Source organism: Mobula birostris, chromosome 10 (assembly GCF_030028105.1).
Source record: "Mobula birostris isolate sMobBir1 chromosome 10, sMobBir1.hap1, whole genome shotgun sequence".
Lineage (NCBI taxonomy): Eukaryota > Metazoa > Chordata > Chondrichthyes > Myliobatiformes > Myliobatidae > Mobula > Mobula birostris.
This window is the reverse complement of record NC_092379.1, coordinates 9,834,599-9,857,466: the sequence shown is the minus strand read 5'-3', so window position 1 is coordinate 9,857,466 and position 22,868 is coordinate 9,834,599. Positions and strand designations below refer to the sequence as shown.

Genomic DNA, 22,868 nt, shown 5'->3' with positions numbered 1-22,868 from the left:
GGGAAGATGCAGAAGAATGGTTCCAGGGAATAGGGAGTATGATTAGAAAGATTAGAGAAGTTGGGGTTCTTCTTCCTAGAGTTTTATAAAGAGTTATACAGGACCCGAAACTGGTCCTTCAGCCGACTGGTCTATGTCAACCAGGAGCCCCATTTTCCCATGTTTGGACCATATCCCTCTCCTATCTATGTAGCTGTACAAATACCTTTTAATGTTGTTAATATAGCTGCCTCAACCATTACCTCTGGCAGCTCACTTCATATACTGACCACTCTCTGGGTCAAATAGTTGCCCTTCAGGTTTCTATTAAACCTTCCACCTCTCATCCGAAACCTGTGCCCTCAAGTTCTTGATTCCCCAACCCCGAGAAAAAGATCCATTTTAGCCCTTTATAGTTTTGTATACCTCCATCAGGTCACCTCTCATTCTCCTATGCTTCAATAAAAAAGCCCCAAGCTTTCTACATAACTAAGTCCCTTGAGTGCTGGCGTCATCCTTGAAAATCTGCTCCAAACTTCTTCCAGCGTAATGGCATCTTTCCTGTAGCAGGATGACCAGAGCTGTACATGCCATTCCAAAAATGTGGCCTCACCAATATCTTGTACAATTGCAACGTAACACCCAAACATCTTCTCGATTCTCCCTTCATCCCTCTCAGCTCTGAGATTAGGCACTGGCTTTGAAGGGGGAAGGGATAAGAGGCTCTTGGGGAATGAGGGTGGATTTCAAGGAAGGTGGAGGGATTCAAAGGGGTAGGTGAGGGAGGGACAGTGGCTATTGAGGCTGAGGGAGATGGGCGTGACGTTTCTGTAGAAAAGCAAAGAATTGAAGAGAGCACCATTGGTTGAGCTGTTGCGTCAGTGCAGATTAGGAGACACAGTGAGAACAAAAACATCCACTGCGATAAAACAGCTGGATTGTCAGCAGTTTAACCAGCTGACTGTCATCTCCTTGCCAGGTGATGGAAGCCTTCGAGGAGGCTGAACGTGCACCGAAGCCCAAGGTGGACTATTTGTTCTCGGACGTGTACGAAGAAAACCCTGTCGTGCTGCAGAAACAGAAGGAGGCCCTGCAGAGGCATCTGAAGATGTACGGAGAGCACTACCCCCTAGACCATTTTGAGAAGTAAATACCACATTCTGATTCTCAGCCTTACCCAACACACCTCCATGTGCATGTCAGTGAGTTTCATCTCAAGTCAACAAAATGGCTTCCAGTTAACCCCTTGATTTCTAAAACTTAGGCTGATTATGGTGAACCTTTGCTGTCCCTTCAATTTCTCATCCTGTAGATCTGAGTTGTGCTTTCCCGCTGTTGGTTGTTGGGTATTGGAGGCGTCTGATGGCTGTTAGTCTGCCAGATGGTGAATTCTTGATTTCCCTGTCCTCCCGCAGCACAAATAACTCAAAACTTAATGATGTCAAGTGTTCCGTACACCTGTAAGCCAGTTGGCTGAAGGTAAATGTCATGATAACACAGAAAACATTATTTCATACATTCAGATGAAAGGCTTGGTTAAAAAAAAAAGTAAAATCAGTTAAAAGGGCCAATTTTTCTTCCTTAACTGAAATATTCCATCAGGTTTAGGAGGAGAGATGATGTTCTGATCATTGGCGGGTGTTTTGTTGGCCTCTATCTTGATCTGTAGATCTCATTTATTTTCTAATGTGTTCTGACTACGAAATAGAGTTTGTTGCGTTGAGAATAATTACAAAGATCAGGAAGCAAATCTTTTTGACCGTGTTTCAGTTCCCTCCTGTCAGCCCTGTCATTTGTTGTATTAACAGAAATGACACTTTGCCTTCTGCAGTAGTCTTGTGGGTTTGGGTGTCCTCTAGGGCCGTTAGGAACTCTAGAAATTGGTTACATTGAGCTGTATCCTCCTTGAAAGTTGTGTGGTGAATCAAGTCAAGTGGTTGAAAGGAGAAGGGGACCTGAATTCCCAGCTTTCCACCCTTTAACATAAAGGTAAGGCTGGGCTCAGATCCAGAGGGTCTGTTACATCCAGTCTCACATCAATGGGAACCAGATAATTCCTGCAGAGTATGGCCCATAGTAATCAAAACTCCTCTTGCAGGGTGAGGGTATGTGGAGTCCGTGGTTGAGTCAGAAGGGGGAAAAGTTGAGAATGATGTGGATATGAAAAATATTAACACCCTCTGCTGCAGTCCATGGGAAGTGCTGGTCATTGATGCTGGAACATATCTACACGTTGGTGTTTGCCCAGTTTAAGACTAATATTGATATTCTGTACATGAACTTGGTCTCTTGTACATCTCATAGCTGCTACTGTACATCTTTGTTTATATGACCATAAAGGCCATTTAGCCTTTATCAATGCTGACCCTGTGGCTACCCTTCTGTGTTAACCCCATCTCCCAGCATTTGGCTTAAATGCTGCCAGTGACCTAGCTTCTACTTCTCTCCCAGGCAGTGCTTTTCATGTAATTTCTGCTGAGGGTCCCTCTCACGTTCTGTCCTGATGCAGGGCTTCAATCTGAAAAATCGACGGTTCCTTTCCACAGTTGCTGCTCAACCCACTGAGTTCCTGCAGGTGATTGTTGCTCCCTCGTATCCACTCCCACTTACCCTAAACCCATCTCCGCCAGTTCCATCTACCTGATATGGAGAAAGGTTTCCTGCAGTCTGCATTGTCAACACCCCTCAGAATTTTATGTACCTCAATCAAGGTCTTGGCCAAAATGGTATAGCTGCCATCTTCGGACTTCATTGTAGTCTGAATATTTACGGTGAAATTCAGAGCCAGAGTTTCCTCTTGGTGTAATCAGGATTCAGATGGGGACCTGATTTCAGGCACAATGATGTCAGTAATACAAAGGTTTAAGGCTGTGGTGAAGAGCTGACAAACCTGCTGAGATCACTGAGGATCCATCTTCAGCTGCTTACAGGGCATTCCGTTTCCCCTCTACTTTTTCTTCACAATGGGCTGGCACCACAATTATTTATTTCCCTGCGTGTAATCAGATCTGGCATTGCCTTCCTGATGTACAGTAATTCATAATGCTTGCAGATACTGCCGTGCTACAGAGCAGACAGTTAAGATAATTTCTAAGTTTTCTTGTGTGGGAATGACTGCCTTTCCTAACTTAAGGCACAGGCTCATAATCATGACTGGGACAATGTGGTCTTCAGGAAATGATGACAAACTGAAGTCACCAAAACCATTGATTTGCAGCTCATGTTCTTTCTCCAGTATCTCACCCCTTTCCAGCATAAACAGCAGTAACGGTGTAATTCAGTGGTGTTGGCTGCACGTAGGCAGGTGCTTGTGAGCATAAACACCCTGTAGCGATGTCCATGTCGTGAGGTAATTTAAAGGCTTTGTATTTTACAGCACTTCAGCTAGTGGATTACCATGTATTAAAACAAATGGAGGAACTATGCCAGGGACTAGCTCAGTCAACAGACCGCAAGGTCATTCAGCAGTAACACAGCAGGGCAATGTGATGTTAGCAGGTTCCCGCTTCCACCACCATCTCCAGGCTGCAGGTTTCTCCTCAAAGCACGCGGTTGAATTCAAAACGTACAATGTGATCCGCAGGGATATTTCTTTGGACACTTTCTGCCTTCTTGCTTGTGTGTAACGAGAGAGGCAAGGAGACACAGTGCCTTTGGATTATTTGCAAGTGGACATTGTGATTTGAATAAACTGAAGAGTCCCAGTGCTTTAAAGTTTTCAAATCAAAAGGTGGAGAGGTTCCAGGAGATGCTCTTTCTCTCTGTAATGAGCCACCCACATATTCCACCACCACCCAGTTTTTCTTCCCCTTGTTGCACAAGGAGATGTATGTTGGTTGTTCTCCCACAATTTACTCCTTTCTGCTTCATAGGTGAAATAGTTGCTAATTCTGCTTCCCACAGTGTTCCCAAAACCTCCCAGTCCTTCAGCAATGACTATTAAATAACTTAGTCAAAGGTTGTGATGTAAAATAATGTTTTACTTTTAATGCCCCCCATTTGGTGATATTAAATATTTCATGTTGGTTCTAAAGCATCAGTTAATGTTAGTTTCCATTTTGAATGGAGATGAGGCTTGGATCTATGATATGGGTGGAGTCACTACAATTTGGTTTGTTCAGCATCCACCTCTCTAATCAAAGAGTTGTGTTTAATAGAGCACAGCTGAAGCTCCTTGTACCATTTTCTTGTCCAGAGGTGTTCCCAGTAGCGTACGGGATTTATTAGAGATTCTGGGATCCTCCTGAAAGGTTGCACACCATTCCGATGGCCACTTCTGGCTGCTGAACATGGGGCATCCTTCCCAGCAAAGAGATGGAGCTTACTCAGATTACCCTAAACCACCTCAGCCAAATCTAATCCATGTACTTCCCTGTGTGAATGTTGTGTGGTATTCAAAAATTCTCTTTAATTGCTCATGGTTAATATTTGATTTCAGAACCTTTACTTTCTTGCATTGGTTTGTTTTGTATTGGTGTATCCAGAAACCTGGCTTTGTAAATGTTCTGTCAGGAACTTTCTGTTGCTGTGTAAACTCTCCAGCAACCTCATGGTCAAAACGGTGTGACTTGCTGCTGTTAATGTACCAATTTAAAGGTAACTTAAACACTAAATATATGTTGCCGTGAAGTTGAGAGCTATATCGGAGAGTGCAACTCAGGGGAAGAGGGTTTGATTATTGGCTAAAGTACATTAGGGAGTAGCCTTAGCAAATCCAAATTTCATAGTTAAAGTCTGTTACAAAATATAAATGTATTAAAGTTGTGTATATAAACATTGATAGTTGAGGGATAGGAGTAAAAATAATCAAAATGGTGAGAAATTGTGCTTTGTAGAATTGAGGGTCAGATGTTTGACAAAAAAAATCAACTAATGTTGTTTTCTCTGTTGTATGGAGCAGAAATGGATCTGCAATATGGTTGGAATTGCTACGATATAGTGTACTCTGTAATCACCTCTCTGTACTAACGGTGGTGCTGAATAATGGACAGTTAAAGCTCATTAAGCTAATTGAGCCTGCAGGTAAAGGTGTTCGACCTTGGAGGTCAGCCTCCTGGAGAAAATTTCCTGTTAAGGAAACCCCCTTAGAATTTTGAACATGTGACATCCAACTTCTCTCCTGTGTGTTGGAAGAGTCTAGATGCTCCTTAAACTGTGGTATCCAGACTCCCCTCATGTAACCTACTCATTAACTGTCAGGGAGCATGTAAGGAGCACCGTAGGGTTTCTAAGTAGTTCCTGTGATGGAATTGGCAATATTTTCATGGATCTCTGTTAAAACTGACAATTCATTAAAAAGTGCAGGTTGATGTTACCTCAGTCTGCCTTGGTAGCATGTGTAAAGATATGAGCAATAAAAGTTGTATTTAAGAACAAATTTGTTCATTCAGTGTCTTTCTTTCTCTGAGGCTTCTTTCGATCAGGGTTGACCATGGATGTTGCGTTCTAGCTCTCTAGATATGCCAGCCTGGGCACTACGATGCGGAGAGCATGCTGTTGCCCACGTAGCAAGCTTCCCCTCTCCGTACATAAAGGAATGGCAGAGACTGATACAATTTGGCACCAGCAGCATCACAGGAGACGCCAGGCAGTGTTGAAGTCAACATTGCAGTGCCTTGGGGACTTCAGCTCTGGATTTTTCCCTTGGGGTTTACTCCTGAGGTCTTCCCCATGAATATGTATAGCCAGAAGGCAGCGGAGCTTTGAGGTCAGGGTTCTGCTTCTCCTAGAGCTGCCAGCCACAGCTGATGAGCCCCATCTGCCTGAAACAACTGGCTTTAAGGCTCCAGTAACCTGCCTTCGCCCCTTCTCCTGTCACTAGAAACAGTTTCCGCTGGGCTTAGTGGCTAACACACACATGAAAGCCAGGAGCTGGACTGGGTTGTCAGAGGCTATTTGGGGCACATACCATTAGGAGCATTTAATAGGTAGTGGGAGCTTATCTCCGTTAGCACATGGTTATAACAGCCTTAGACAGTAGACCAAAACAAAATGTTGAAAATCTGAAATAATAGACAAATTGTACGTGGAAAGAATGAAATTTAAGCTGAAAATAAGAACACTACCATTGCTGTAAATATGTGTTAAAACCCACACAATGCTGGAAACATTCAGCAGGTAAGGCAGCACCTATGGCGAGAGAAGCAGTTAACATTCCAGGTCAAAGGGTGCTGTGATCAATAGATAATAATGTAGATTTATGTGGGAAGAGTGATGAGGACCTGGAATATCTGTGATGAGGTGAGGCCAGTATTGCCAAGGGGATGAGTTGTCCAGTCAAATGGACAGATAGGGATTGGTCAAAGAATATAAATGGTTGCTAATTGCTGTGAGTTAGGATGTGCCCAGCAGTTTTGCATATACTTACGGTGAGAGAAAAAAAAAAGAGTCAACATCACAGATGGATTTCTCACACAGAAATAACCTGTTCTGAATCTGACAAAGAAAGCAAGTCATTTGAAGTTGTATTTGATATCGAGCCAAGGGGAATCTTCCGGCAGGTTCATAATCATGATCTTAGATTATTGTTGATCAGCCGCCAAATCAGGCATAGTTATTGCAGATGGAATTTAATTCTTATAAGTACAAGGCGATGTATTTAGATTAGATTATGAAGACACGCAGTCCTCTTTTATTGTCATTTAGTAATGCATGCATTAAGAAATGATACAATGTTCCTCCAGAATGATATCACAGAAACACAAGACAGACCAAGACTGAAAAACTGACAAAAACCACATAATTATAACATATAGTTACAACAGTGCAAAGCAATACTGTAATTTGATGAAGAACAGACCATGGGCATGGTAAAAAAAGAGTCTCAAAATCTCTCGAAAGTCCCATCATCTCACGCAGACGGTAGAAGGGAGAAACTCTCCCTGCCATGAGCTTCCAGCGCCGCAAACTTGCCGATGCAGCACCCTGGAAGCACCCGACCACAGCCGACTCTTGAGTCCGCCCGAAAACTTCGAGCCTCCGACACTGAGCACTGGGCACCATCTCTGCCAAGTGCTTCGACCCCGGCCCTGGCAACAGGCAATAGACAAAGCTGAGGATTTGGGGCCTTCCCCTCCGGAGATTCTCGATCGCACAGCAGTGGCAGCGAAGCGGGCATTTCAGAAGTTTCTCTAGATGTTCCTCCGTGCTTCTCACATCTGTCTCCATCAAATCAGGATTGTGCACGGCCCCTATCTGAGAGGTCTACTAGACGTTGGGTTCCAGGGAACATTGAGGAGCACAATTGATGCGTGTACATTTGTTCCTGAAGGAGGTAAGTAGAAAAGGTGGTAAAGAAGTAATTTGCTACATTTCATTAGCTGAGCAGGGAACAAAAGGATGTTGAAGTCATGTTTTATACATTTTGGTTGGGTCTCAGTGCATTTCTGGTCACCTCTTAACAGGAAGAACGTGATGGGACTGGAGAGAGTGCAGTTAAGATTCACCGGAATGCTGCCTAGGAGGGAACGTTTTTGTCATGAGTAGAGACTGAATAGGCTGGGCGTGATTCCCTTGGACTGAGTTGGAACCTGTTAAAGGGGCATTAATTTTAAGGATGAGAGCTTTTCTCCATAAAGGAGATCTGTTAACACTAAAGGGAATACACTTAATGTGTGAAGAGGATGGAAAGGTTTGTTTTCAATCAAAGGGTGTTGAAATCTGAAACTGCTGGATGGCATGCTGGAGACAGGTGCTTTCACAATATTAAGTAATATACACTCAGTGGCCATTTTTTAGGTATCTTCTGTATCTGTCTTCGCTGCTGTAGCCCGTGTACTTCAAGTCTCAATGTGTTGTGCATTCAGAGATTCTTCTGTACACCATTACAACACATGGTTATTTGAGTTACTGTTGTCCACCTGTCTGCTTGAAGCAGTCTGGCTATTCTCCTCTGACCTCTCATTAACAAGGTGTTTTTGCCAACAACTGCTGCTCAATGGATTTTTTTTTTGTTTGTTTTTTGATCCTTCTCTGAACTCCAGAGAACGGCTTGAAAATCTCAGGAGATCAGCAAATTCTGAGATAACTCAAACCACACCATCTGGCACCAGCAACCATTCCACAGCCAATGTCACTTAGATCACATTCCTTCCTCATTCTGATGTTTAGTCTGAACAACAGCTGGACCTCTTGACCATGGCTGCATGCTTTTAAGCACAGGATTGCTGCCACATGATTGGCTGATTAAATATTTGTATTAATGAGCAGGAGTACTGGAGAATCTAATAAAGTGACCATTGAGGGTAGAGTCAACCACTTGAATCACCAGAGCACAGATGGTGATGGGTGTGTGTGATGTATAAAGACAATGACTTAATTTAACTTTGATTGAAGCTCAAATTTATTGCTATGGGCATACAGTACATACAGAGGGTAAAATAAAGGCATGTAAAATAGCTTTTTGTAACAACGACATGACAAACTTACATTAGTATAAACTTTATGTAAAGTATACAAACTTACACAAGGTAAACGTAATGACACTAATGCAAGTTGAGAGAGTTAAAAATGTTAAAACCCCATTTGTTGCTGAAGATTTCAGCCTTTAAGGGTTAGAAGAGGATATTTTGGTGTTCTCTTAGGAACTGGTTGGATATTACTCTCCCGGGTCTTCACATGACTTCTGTAATCATCCACAGCAGAGATTTCCAAGGATGCACGATCTGCAAGAGAAGACATCCTCTCTCTTCAGATCCCAACTTTGTACCGTTTATTCTTATACTCCAACCCTGGTCTTGATACTTCAGTCATCTTACCTGTAAGGTTTGGCAATATCTCTTATTCTTCTAAACTGGAGAAATCAGCAGATTACTTAATCTCCCATCATGGAAAGTAGTTCCTCGGATCCTGGATTTCCAATTGTAGACCCCAGCCAGTTCTGACTGGCAACATCTCCTCCACGATCTCCATCAGCACAGGTGCTCCACAAGTCTGTGTGCTTAGCCCCCTGCTCTACTTGCTTTACGCTTATGACTGTGTGGCTAAGCAGAACTCCAATGCCTTAATTGAGTCTGCTGATGATATCGCCGTCGTGGGCTGAATCAAAGGTAGTGATTCATCAGCACAGAGGAGGTAAATTGAAAATCTGGCCGAGAGCTGCCATAACAACAACCTCTTACTCAATGTCAGCAAAACCAAGGAACTGATTATGGACTTCAGGAGAGGGACACCACAGGTGCATGAGTCGGTCCTCACTGGCAGCTCAAAGGTAGAGAGGGTTTGAAACTTTAGATTTCCAGATCTTGCTATTTCAGAGGACCTGTCCTGGGCACAGCACGTAAGTTCAGTTGTGCAAAAAATCTCATCAGCACCCCTACTTCCATGGGAGTTTGTGGAGATTTGGCATGAGTGGAGGGTATATTGACTGGCTGCATCACAGCCCGGTATGGAGGCTCCGATGCCTTTGAATAGAAAGTGCTACAAAGAGTAGTGGATTTAGCCCATCCATCATTGTAAAGCCCTCCGAACGACTGAGCACATTTTTTCCAAACACTGTCATAGGAAAGTAGCATCCAACATCAGGGATACCCCACCACCCACGACACACTCTCTTCTCGCTGCTGCCACCAGGTCGAAGGTACAAAAGCCTTAGGACTCGCAGCACCGGGTTCAAGAACAGTTACTACCCCCAACCATCAGGCTCTTGAACAAAGGGGTTAACTACACTCAACATCACTTGCCCTGTCATTGAAATATTCCCACAACCAATGAGCTGACATACAAGGACTCCTCATCTCATGTTCTCGTTATTTTTTGCTGTTTGTTTATATTTGCATTTGCACAGTTGTCTTCAGCAGTCTGGTTCACTGATCCTGTTAAAGCTACTATTCGACAGAGTTGTTGAGTATGCCCACAAGAAAATGAACCTCAGGGTCGTGTATGGTGATATACTGTATATGTAATTTAATAATAACATTTACTTTGAACTTTTAAAACTGGTCATCCTTGGATCTAGTCTAGGGATTCTCCACTCTACTCGCTCCTGACTTGTTAACATTTAAAAAGGAGATATTAGATATTCACGAGGTGGATGTATCCCTGACCGCTATGAGGAGTAAGGGAAGGGATTGATGGGGAACAATCAGAGATTTGTAAATATCTACTGGCTTACTGGCCATAGGTGATGTGCAAGATGACTGGAAGGCAGCAAATATATTTCCTTTATTCAAGAAGAGCAGCCGGGATAAACTAAGCAATTACAGGAAGTTTGTGTAGATTTGGCATGTCAACTTTGACAGACTTCGATAGATGCACAGTGGAACGCATCCTCACTGGTTGTATCAAACCCTGGCATGGAAATATCAATGCCCAGGAATGAGAAAGTCTATAGAAGGTTGTGGACACAACACAATGCATGACAAGTAAATCCCTCCCCATCACTGAACACATTTACAAGGTATCCTGCAACTGGAAATCAGCATCAATAATCAAGGACCCCCCCCCCCCCTCCACCCAGTCATCCAGGCCATGCTCCCTTCTCGCAACACCCATCAAGCAGGAGGGATAGTTCAAATTTCAAATAAATATATTATCAAAGTACGTATATTGTATGTCACCATATACAACCCAAGATTCATTTTCTGTGGGCATACTCAATAAATCCATAGAATAATAACCATAACAGTATCAAATGAAAGACCACACCGACTTGGGTGTTCGACCAGTGTGCAAAAGATAACAATCTGTGCAAATACAAAAATAAATAAATAAATAAAAAATAAACAATAAGTATTGAGAACATGGGGTATAGGGGGCTCTGGATACAGGTAGTACCTTTAATGTCTGACATGCTGCTCCCTACTAGACAGGGTGGACGGGCATCACTGGTCCTCATCCATCTCCTAAATCTCTCACGTGTTGGCTCGAAGCGCCATACCCCGGTAAACCGCTACAGCTGGCGGGCTAAACCACGTGAGGGGGTGGTGTTAACGCGGCACCACTGGGCAAATGATTTCTATGATGAAGTCACCGGCCGGGGTGGAAAGGTTCTCAGATGAACTATAACGGCCACGTATTCAATGCCAGGGTGAGCCACCTAGCTGGAGGAAACCAGCTGTGGTCAAACCTGGAGAGGGATGGGCTCCGCCAGGTTTCAGATGCCCAAGACACGCCGCATGATGAGCACACCAAACTGGGGCAAATTTTGTCATGATGGCGCACCGACGACTCCACCAGGAGTTAAGGGCGCAAGAGGATGAAGAAGAAGAAGATTCGAGAACATGAGATGAAGAGTCCTTAAAAGTGAGTCCAATTCAATTATGGGGCAAGTGGAGTGCAGTTACCCTCTGTGGCTCAAGAGGCTGATGGTTGAAGGGTAGTAATTGCTTCTGAAACTGGTGGTGTGAGTACTGTGGTTTCTTTACCATGTTCCTGATTGGAGGGGATTGCTTCATCGGCAGGAGTTGAAATACTTCAATGCAAGCCTCTCAAAGCATTCTATCTCTGTGGAAGTAAGTGTTACTGGACAATAGTCATTGAGGAAGGTCACCACGTTCTTCTTGGGCATTGGTATAACTGAAGCCTGCTTGTGATTAAATGGATCAGCGAGTTTGTGGTTGATGCCAAGACTGTAGTGTAATGGGCAGCAAGGAAGACTATCATGGCTTGCAGCGGGATCTGGACCAGCTGGAAAAATGGGCTGAAAAGTGGCGGATGAAACTTAATGCAGACAAGTGCGAGGTTTTGCACTTCAGTAGCACCAACTAGGGTAGGTCTTATATAGTGAATGGTAGGGGACTGAGGAATGTGGGAGAACAAGGGATCTGGGAATATAGGTCCATAATTAATTGAAAGTGCTGTCACAGGGTAAATAGTGCCATAAAGAAAACTTTTGACACATTGGCCTTCTTAAAAAGGCGGGAGGAGAAGATGGCGACGCGCCTGCGTGTGCGCAGCCCTCCAGTGAAAATGATATCGTATCTGTTAAATAGGGGCCGTGGACAATTCTGATTTGATGGAGAATGGACATGAAAGCACAGAGGAACATCTGGAGAAATTTCTGAAACGCCCGTTCGCTGCTGTCATCACTGTGTGGTCGGGAATCTTTCGGACAGTAGGCCTCAAAATCCCCGGGCTTGCCTGCTTTTGGCAACAGAGACGGAGATCGAATCGTTCGGACAGAGATAGCGCTCAGTACTCGGTGTCGGAGAGCTGATCAGAGCTCGAAGTTTTCGGATGACTCAGAATCAGATTGTGGTCAGCATGGCAGGGAGAGTTTTTCTTCCTTCTCCCTTCTGCGTGAGATGTGGGACATTTGAGAAACTTTGGACTTTACTGTGCTCATTGAGTTCTTCATCAAGTTATGGTATTGTGCACTGTTGTAACTATATGTTATAATTATGTGGTTTTGTCAGTTTTTTCAGTCTTGGTCTGTCCTGTGTTTTGTGATATCACACCGGAGGAAATAATGTATCATTTCTTAATGCATGCATTACTAAATGACAATAAAAGAGGACTACGTGTCTTTATAATCTAAAATCACTGCTTTGAGTACAGGAGATGGGCTGTTATGTTGAAGTTGTAGAAGACATTGGTGAGGCCTAATTTGGAGTATTGCATGCAGTTTTGGTTACCTCCTTACAGGAAAGATGTACATAAGATATGTAGAGTACAGAGAAAATTTACAAGGATGTTGTCAGGTCTGGAGGACCAAAGTTATAAGGAAAGATTGAATAGGTTAGGACTTTTTTGCTTGGAACATAGAAGGTTGAGAGGAGATTTCATGGAGGGATAAAAAATTATGAGGGATATAGATGGGGTAACTGCAAGATAGCTTTTACAGTGAGGCTTCAGGTTAATGGTTGAAGGTGAAAAGTTTAAGGGGAACACGAGGGGAAACTTCTTCATCCAGCAGGTCAAGAGAGTGTGGAACAAGCTGCTGGTGCAAGTGATGCATACAAACTCGATTTCAGTGCATGTGAGAAGTTTGGATAGGCGCTTAGAGAGTAGGGGTATGGAGGACTATGGTCCTGGTGCAGGTTGATGGGAGTAGGCAATTGAAATGTTTCAACATGGACCGACAGGCCTGTTCCTCTGCTGTAATTTTCTATGACTCTGTTGCTCTAAGTAGGTTTTCATTTCAAAGAACTAACAAAATACATTGATGTGGGCAGTACAGTTTGTGCAGTTTACGTGGACTGCATCAAGTCATTTGACAAAGTCCCACTTGGGACATCAATTCATAAGGTTAGAACAAACGAGATCAAGTTGGCACATTGGATCCAAAGTTGGCTTGGTGACAGGAAATAGGGAGAATGGTGACTCGAAAATCCAGTGGCGTACCTTAGTAATCGATGCTAGAATCCTTACTCTTCGTCATTTTCATTAACAATCTAGCTATGAATGTTTGTGATTAATAAGTTCGCAAGTAATATGAAAATTGTTGATAATTGTGAAATACCATGTAATTAACGTTGTTAATGAATGCAATCCATACATTTTCTAAATAAACGGAGCGCAAACTTTACTTTGAAACGTGGTAGAGCTTGAACGTATTTGCATTATCAGCTCCTCACATCACAACACTGACACAAATTGTGACAACAAACTCATAATGGAAGTTCTGAGATATTTAAGACTGGTGCAAATAAGACGTTCACTGATATTTTGTACTACGCGGTTAGAAGTGAAGAATTTGAAGAACTGTCAACTCTTGTGACATCGTTGGAACATTTCAGTCCCATGAATGGAATGAAATGTAAATCCAGCAGCAGACTAGAAGTGGAACGTTTGGATGATCTGATGAGGATTATGACGTATCTTTCACCTGGATGTGAAATTCGTCTGGACAGTATTTATGGGCAATGGATTCGTAATAAAGACAGACAATAAGAAGTTTACGAATCTCAAAATATTTTCTTTGTTGTACTGTATTTTATTGAACTCTTCAATTATTAAATAGAATCAAAAGGAATTGAATTTTAAGTTTTCATTCAAAGTATTTATATTATAAAATAACATTTAAAGAGCCGCGCAGTTTTCAGGCCATGTGAAAATTTCTCACTCAGAGCAATATGCAGCTGTTAAAAAATTAGAGGGAGCGTTGGTATCTGGGATATAAGTTCAGTAATTAAAAAAGGTGTCACCACAGATGTATAAGTTGGTGAGGAAGGTCTTCATTGTCAGAGGCATAGAATTTAAATGGTTACGTGGTGGTTTTGTGGGGTAAATTGAATGCGCAATAATGTACGAAGCTTTGGGGATTCATGGTTTCTACCTTCTGCATCCCGGCACATCCCGCCCTACCGTCGGTAACAGGGGAATCAGCAGGATGCAAGCTGACTTTCTGTGGTGGGGGAAATGGCCCTGAGGCACAGAGTGATAGGGGGATAATTATATTTTATTTTGCACATAGAAGATTGAATATCGAGATCAGTGGGCACGTGGCCAAGTGGTTAAGGCATTCGACTAGCGATCTGAAGGTTGTGAGTTCGAGCCCCAGCCGAGGAAGCCTGTTGTGTCGTTAAGCAAGGCACTTAACCACACAGTGCTCTGTGTATCGGCCCTTGCCCTTCCCTTGGACAACATTGGTCTCGAGGAAAGGGGAGACTCGCAGCATGGGCAACCGCCGGTCTTCCATACAACCGCGCCCAGGCCTGCGTCCCGGAGAGTGACGCAGATCCATGGTCTCGCAAGTTATATATAGATGCCTTCTATAGAGGACTGGGGACTGTACAGGGTTGCTACCAGTCAGAGAAAGTCTGACACAGGCTCAAACCGGCCCGAGCTACAAACTGTAGTAGCCCCCTTACAATTCCGTAAACTGCAGGACGGAGGCTTCCCATTGTACATATGATGTAAAAGCGAAACTGCACACAATTAACGCAGAGCGCAGGCCCTGTGGCACACTGAAAAAGGCCGATGTCACTCTCCATATATAGGGCGCATGTTGGGCAGAGGTAGTGGGGGATAAACCACATTCGAAATAGCGTAAGAATAGTGAAAACTTTGGATTAGGGGACATTCGCTATGGGACGACTATCGTCACCGCTGACGTTCGCTTATAATAAAAGAGAAATTTGTTTCTGGAGGAAACAGCCGGATGAATCCATATGAATTTTTTTTTGATTACATGCACAAACCTCGGCTCAGTTTTGCAAACACTCACGGAGTCCACTCTCTGCCCGACCCAATACAACTGTAGAACTCAAATTGTTTTATTTATTAATTAATCGAATAATTGAACTTACAGGATATTTGACCATGGTCGCAATCTGCTCTCTGAACTTGGACTGAGTCACGGCATAGATAAACGTGTTTGTACAGCAATTTAAATGCAGAAACATAACACCGACGTGACGAAAGATGTACTGAGCATTGTTGTAATCGCTGGTAGATATCCCGGCATTGGAATAGAAGAAGGAGTCTATAACGTAGAGCAGCCACAGGAGGATGAAGCTGGCGGAGAGTGTGAAGAGTAAAATTATAGACTTCCTACGGCTCTCCATCTCAGGGTCACGGGTCTTCTCACCTTTGTTTCGACCTCTTAGTGATCTGCGTACGCGACTGGCTACCAATATATGTTTGACTGTCAGAACATTAAACAACAAGATCAAACCAAATGGAAGCAACGGGGTTGAAATTGCGTCAAACCAATCAAATCCCACCCACCCCGGTTCAGTGAAATAACCTGGCTTAAAAAAGCATAACCAAGAAATGCCATCGATGATTACCCAGTGTTTCAGTATAAAGTACTTGGGAATGTTTTTGAAACAGACCAGAGAGCCAGTTACTGTCAGAACCACCGTTGCAGTTTTCCCGGTGCAATATTTATCTTTTAAATTCTGGCAAGAAATAGCCACGTATCGGTCAATGGTGAAAGTAACGGTGAACCAGACGGAACAGCCCCTGGCTGCGTGCCTGAGGACGTAGAGGACTCTGCAGACCGGAGTCATGCGCAGGACATTCCAGGGGAAATAGTAAATATTGATCCGTCATAGTATGACCTGAGTGATAATGGTCAGTAGATCCGCTGCAGCCATGGCCACCAAATACAGAGTGGTGCATCTGGAGAGCCCGCACTCGCCCCGGGATAGGATCACGATCGCCACGAAGTTCACTAGAAAGCAAGTGTGTGTGTGTGTGTGTGTGTGAGAGAGAGAGAGAGAGAGAGAGAGAGAGAGGTTAGAATTTACTGATCATACACCTTGCTCAGTAAAGTTTACATTTCACTACCAAAAACATGAAACTGATCAAAAAGTAGAAACTCACAAAAAAGCCAAGCATCCAGCAATCCAGGAGGTGGAGAATGAAATCCAGTGAGTGAAGGGGGAATGAGAAGGGCACAACTTGGGGAAGATGAACCATTCGGAGGATGTGAGGGTGACGGGCAAGCAGAGAGAGTGTAGGACGGGAAAGAAAACGAGTGCCGGGGCCGAGGTTAATTTAGGAAGAACTCAGTAGCTAAGTAGCAAACAAGAAGAGGAAGTGGGACCAGTTACTGGTAGTCAGACAATTCTCTGTTCATGGCGTGGTGCTGTAGACTAACCAGTTGGAATAGGGAATACCATTCCTCGAGTCCACATATTAAAGTTTAAACCAAAATAACTTTATTGTTAAAATTCTTATGCACATTTCAGCATATATTACCCCGAGTTTCATTTACTTGCAGGCATTCACTACAGAACAAAGAAATAAAATAGAATCATTGAAGATCTCTCCACAAAGACCCAGCAAATGAGCAAAGGAACACAAGTGAGCAAATAGAAAATCTACCGACCAACTAAGTAATTAACTAAATAAGTTGTACTGAATACTTGTTTTTGGTGCCTAGTCTCTTATGCTTGCACAACGCTTCTAAAATATTTTGAGAGTGTCTGTCCTACCACTTCCTCAGCGTGGAACGAAGCACCTAAACCCCTTCATTAGACATTACCTTCATGGGGTAAACAGTCTCTCTATTTGCCACATCTACAGCCTTCATAATTTTTTATAACTGTGTCCGGTCATCCATCAGCCTCTCCCACTCCAAGGAAAACTCGTACAGTCTATCAATCTGTTCTTATTACTGAACTAGTCCGATCCAAGCACCAGGCTGGTGAATCTCCTTTGTTTCCTCTTCAGTGCATCGGCATACGTTTCTATAGTGTGGTGACCGGAACAGTACAGAACACTACAGGTGTGGTTTAGCCAGTGTTTTATATGAAGTTATTACAATGAAAATCCGGCCTTATATTCTACGTGAAATTGGCGAAGCCCAACGGACCATATGCCCACTTGCTCAGCCATGCTACTATTGCTCCCAGTTGAAGGGAGCGATGGACTTATACCACAACGTCCCACTGTTCATGAACACTCCCTGGGGCAGTACCATTTACCATGTACATCCAATACTTGTCTAACTTTCCAAACTGCATCACTTTGCAAGTGATAGGATCAACCTTCATTTCGTGACTATGGTCAGGAATCCCAGTGTTGGTAACTCGCAGTAGATTTTTTTAGTGATAGATGTTCCTGTTAACACACTGAAGTCATGAGTCTCAAACCTAGATCTTGGCACATACCTAGCACAATTTTACACCGTCACATGCTCAATGGAGTTAAGCATTCTATTCCAGCTGGCAACTCACATAATCAAATACCTCGAGTGCAACACACGGTCAGAAATATACAGCCAATTTGGAAGGTCCGCTCAGTTTAGGACACGGAGTTCAGTTACAAATACTCCATGACACCGAATCAGCTTGCTATATTTAGTGCCATGTGTTCTCAATGCTGTATGGTCCAAGGGAAAATAGATGCTAAAACCGAGAATAAAATCAGAGCTCTGGATGAACTCAGATCAGCACCTGTGAATGCAAAAGGTATAAGTTAAAGTTCCGGATTGAAGTATTGGAACAGGAGTGCGCGCAAATGGAAAGATCGGCAGTAAATAGGATTGGGATGGAAGCTAGTGGGGGACTTGAACAAGATGGGGTGAGGACAATGGACAGACGAGGGGATGATGGGCAAATGTAACCAGGTGGGGAGCAAGATAGGATGGTACGTAATAGGTGAAACCGTATAGACAGGAGATGATAGATTGTCGAAATATGTCTCAGTATTACCTTGATTTAAAATCCAAAAGTTAACCGCATTTTGAGCACAAGTTTAGTATTAGCTGAGGGATAAAATACCGCACTAATTCAGGACGTCAAGTGCAACGAACCGATTTCCTCATTACAGATCTATATAGTACTGAACAGTAAGTATTCACTTTAATCAAAATAGTCTTATCAAATCAAAAGATCCACCCACAAGCAGAGACTGACTAAACTGTGAAGACAGTAGGAACCTACCAGGAACTCCCGTAAAAACAATGATCGTGTACCATATCTTGGCAGCGGTTTGAACCGGTAGATGCATGTTCGGTCTGAAGAGACGTGTGACTTTGTGCTGCAGGAAACTCTCTTGGAATGGAGCTCCGAAGTGGTAGACTCTCTGAACATTTCTTTTGTATGCTGAATGATCTCAGGGGAGATTTCAAAGTTGCAACACCTTCCAGGATGTTTGTTTAAAAAATAAATATGACAGATTACAACATGCAAGTTAAATGTCTCTTGTGTAAATTAGAAAATGGAAGTTAGATATGAAGTTTGCAGAGAATCCTGAAAAGAATGGTAGCCGTTGCTGGAACATTAGAAAAAGGGTTCGAATGTCATTTTCTGAAACTTGTCAATTCCGTGCTGGTGTCCGGAATCATAAAACATCGCCTTCTAGATCCATGCTAACCATCAAATAGACATCCCTAAACAAGTATTGAATCTGTAGTTGCTGGAAATGCAAGCAGCACGCATAAAATGCTGGAGGAACCCAGAAGGCCAGGTAGCAAAAAGTACAGTCGACGATTCGGCCCAAGACACTTCGGCAGGACTGCCTAATCATGGGCATATCCCTTCGCACCATCGGTAACAGGGCTTCAGGTCGACCTATTATAATGGGGACATTGTTTCTGTAGTACGGAGAGAAAGTGGGATAATTGTGTTGCAGATGGATGACTGGGGACCTTACAGGGTTGGTACCAGGCAGGGAAAGTGTGTAACGGGCTCATACCGGTCCGAGATACAACCTGTGACTCTTTGACATTATGTGTACAATGGGAAGCTTCCGTCCAGCACTTTACGGAATTTTGAGGCTATTAACAGCCCTACGTTTACTGCAGTTAACTGCAGTTTTGGGAGCAAAATGGCGTTGCTTGGTTTGTACAAGCTGAGGTCCAATTCGCGCTGCGAGATATCTCCGCCGACAACACCGAATATTTCTGGTGGTAGCATCTCTCAGCAACTCCACGCCTGCGAGAGTATCGAGTCTACTGGAACACCCGCCTGAACGCAATAAATACCAACCGCTGAAAACTCATCTTCTACAGACTATCGGAGTCTAAATGTGCCAAGTAGTTGCTCTGCTTGCCCGTCCTCGGCGATGCTAAACTCTCGGCGTTTATGGAGCACGTGCTGTCTCGCCTGGGAAATCAACATTGCTGAACTCTTCATACAGCCAATGCCTGATCAAGTTCTCATAGCCGCCCCTAATGCAACTCAAGGGCGAGAGGGGGCTTGCTAAGATGGCTGAGGGAGCCATTATGAAATGCTTTCAGCGGCTGTTCATGGAGCACATTAAAGTCCTTCTCGCGGTTACCCTGGAAGCGTTCCAGTTCGCCTACGGCACAAAGCGTTCCACTGATGATGCAATAGCCTCTACCCTCCACTCTGTCCAGTCCCGCCTGGAAAAGGGGGTCTCATATGCTAGACAGCTGTTTATAGACTTCATTTGGACGCTCAACATCATCATACACCAGCGAGTGTTGGGGAAAATGTCCTCGCTGGGTCTCAACATCTCCCTCTGCAATTGGATACGGTACTTCTGAACGGTAAAGTTATAGTCAGTCTGTGTGGGCAACAGCATCTCTCCCATTACGCTGAGCTCTTTCGGTCCCCAAGGCTGTCTGCTCAGCCCGCTGCTGTTCATACTGCTGACGCATGACTGTCTCACAGGATCCAGCTCAAGCCGTGTCATCAAGTTTGCAGATGGCGCAACAGTGGTTGGCCTTATAGAGAACGATGACGAGACGGTGTACAGAGCGGAAGTGGAGCGGCTGGTGGATTGGTGTGAGAATAAGAACGCAGGCCTGAATGTGGAGAAGTCAAATGAAATAATTGTGCACTTCTGGAAGGCACAGACACACCAACTCCTCTGCGAAGACATGGCTGCTCCATAGGGAAAGTTAAGCGCACCAAGATCCTGGGAGTTCACATCAGGGATGACATCACCTGGTCTATTACTATCGCCTCTCTGAACAGGAAGGCACACAGCACCTCCACTTCCTAAGGACATTGAGGGAAGCGTGACTTCCACCAACTGCCGCCCTCTAATCTTAACTGAGTTTTACCGGAACACTGTTGAGAGCGTCCTGACGAGGTACATCTCCATCTGCTATGGGAGCCATCGAGCATCGGACCAGAAGTCCCTAAAAGGACTGTGAGAACAGCTGAGAGGATCATAGCGGTCTCCCTACCATGCATTGGTGACGTTTATCAGGAGCGGTGCCATCGCAGGGCCCTTAGTACTATCAATGATCTCACCTATCCATCGAAAATCCTCTTTGACTTTCTACCATCAGGCAGGAGACTACGATGCATAAAAACAAGAGCTTTTAGGATGAGGAAGTTCCTTTCCCCAGGCCATTAGGCTTCTGCACTCCCGGCCACAACGTATTCGAAGTGTCACTGTTTAATCTGTTAATTTTAGTACACTTTAGTTTGTTATTTATGTACGATTCATCTGTAGATTTTATCCTTCCCATCATAAGTTATCATGTGTATCGTGTGTTATGTGTACTACTGTGTTTCGAAGTTCGAAGAAACGTTTTCTCGTTTCTATATATATTATACGGCTGTATACATTAAATACTTGTATATATTTAAATGTTAATAAATATAATTTGAGTTAAAGACAATACCCTTTATCAAGTGCTTAAATGCTCAGTGGACCTAACCAGGGCATTTGGTCTGGGATACAAAGCGAGCTCTTTCCAACGCGACCCCACTGGCTCACCTGCAGCCCAACGCACCCATAACCATTACTACTGACGGCTCAGACTATGCCGTGGGTGCTGTGCACTAACAGTTGGTCGGAGGCGTGTGGCAGCCGCTCGCCTTCTTCAGACGACAGCTCCGCCCCCCGAAAAGAACTGTAGCTTCTCGGTCTCTATCTGGCTGTCTACCATTTTCACTTTCTTCTCGAAGAGGGTCACCATTTCACAGCGTTAGTGGACCACAAAACCCTTGTAACTGCAAACCCTCGGTCTGCACGACAGCAACGCAACCTGACCTGCACATCAGAGTTCACAACTGATATACAACATATCAAGGGGAAAAATGATGCCGTGCCTGATTGCATCTCACGGCCATCCATCCCAGAGTCCATGCTTACTGAGCTTACCAGTTGACATTAAGTTCGGGGAAACTGGGGTTTCTCTCTTGTGTGCGGTCTGAACCGGTCGGCCTCGCACCATAGTGCCCGCAGTCTGGAGGCGGACTTTCGCATCTGGGCTGGAAGGCCCCAGAGAAACTGGGTGCACTAAAATATGTGTTGCAAGTCCTTCGAAAGGACGTGCGTGATTGGAGTATAGCCTTTGTGCCGTGCCAGCGGACAAAAATTAACCGTCATGTCCTGGCGCCATTGTCGCCTTTTGAGGTGCCTGAGCGATAGCTGGACAATGTCAATGTGGACCTTATTGCTCCTGATCCCCTACGGTTCCATGCTCCTCCTTCCCATAGTGGACCGTAGCACCAGGTGACCAGAGGTCGACCCTCTATCATCGGCGACGGCCGCAGAAATGGCTCGGGCGTTCAACAGCACCTGGCTTAGTCGGTTGGCACTTCATCTGACACTTCTACTGACCGCTGTACCCAATTCATATCAGCCCTCTCGGTTGCAATGGCCCTGAACCTCAACGTTGGGTGGCATCACCCCACGGCGTATCACCCACAGTCCAATGGCCTATGTTTAGCGGTTTCACACCGCTCCTTAAAGGCTGTTCAGAGCTTTCCTGACTAATGGGTTCTTTCTTTTTCGTCTCTCGTGAGCTCTGCTGAAGCTCAGAGGAGCTCCAAAGGCTGATCTGAAGTGGTCCGCGGCAGAGTTGATATACGGGCAGGTGATTTTATTCCTGACGCCATGACCGCCTGGTAGGCCTCTCAATAGCATTCCACCCCCCTCAGTAAAACCAATTCCTTTGCTTCAATTGCTACCTCCCGTCATGGAGTGCAACAGTCTAGAGTTACAATTCGGCTCGTTTGTTTTCGTCGGGTATGCTGCACACAAACAAATCTTAAGGCCTATTTATGATGACCATTTCCGCGTTTTGGAACGGAGGGAAACGATTTTATCCCAGATAAGAGGGGCAAACCTGAACGTGTTTCGGTAGATCGCTTAAAACGATCGACTAAAATTTGGAGGATTCCGCTACCAAGACCCTGCCGTCACGACATGGCCGTGAGCGTGTGACCTCACCTATGAAATTGTCAGAAGCACCTGCTGTTTCTCCACGCATGGAACATCCGACTCGAGCCCGGCGGCTCGTATGAGTTCCCGACAGGCTCCCAACGCCGGATTTAGTAAATTCTGTGGTGGGTGGGGTTTGTGCAGGGCAATGCAATTGGCGGAAACGTATATTTCTCAAACAACCGACACTCATTTGGGGTTCCTCATTAGAGGCTGGTCGGACGTGATGACGTATTAGGCGAAGTTCTGTTCCCGTGATTTTTGTGTTTAGTGTTTGGAGTACAATAAATGAGATGTTACGGTTTTTCTTTTACGAAAAACGCCTCACGTCGTTCTATTAGTGAAAACCGCCGCGTTCGCCCCGGAATGGGCGACTCCACTGCTGACGTCCGCCTGTAATAAAGAGA

General features: G+C 44.4%; 1 protein-coding gene across 3 annotated transcripts in view; it reads left to right on the top strand.

Moving 5' to 3' along the window:
• The window catches only part of bckdha (branched chain keto acid dehydrogenase E1 subunit alpha), a 50,103-nt gene extending 33,451 nt beyond the window's left edge, over positions 1-16,652 (top strand). Inside the window, exons 8-9 of one of the 3 annotated variants that reach the window (XM_072269883.1) lie at positions 7,155-7,252; positions 16,589-16,652. In XM_072269883.1, coding sequence (XP_072125984.1) covers positions 7,155-7,252; positions 16,589-16,614 — 124 coding nt within the window. In that variant the 3' untranslated portion in view covers positions 16,615-16,652. Of the gene's footprint in view, positions 1-958; positions 5,349-7,154; positions 7,253-11,909; positions 12,219-16,588 lie in introns of those variants that run through there. The other 2 variants (XM_072269881.1, XM_072269880.1) reach the window with 2 other exon arrangements.
• Positions 16,653-22,868: the final 6,216 nt, after the last annotated feature.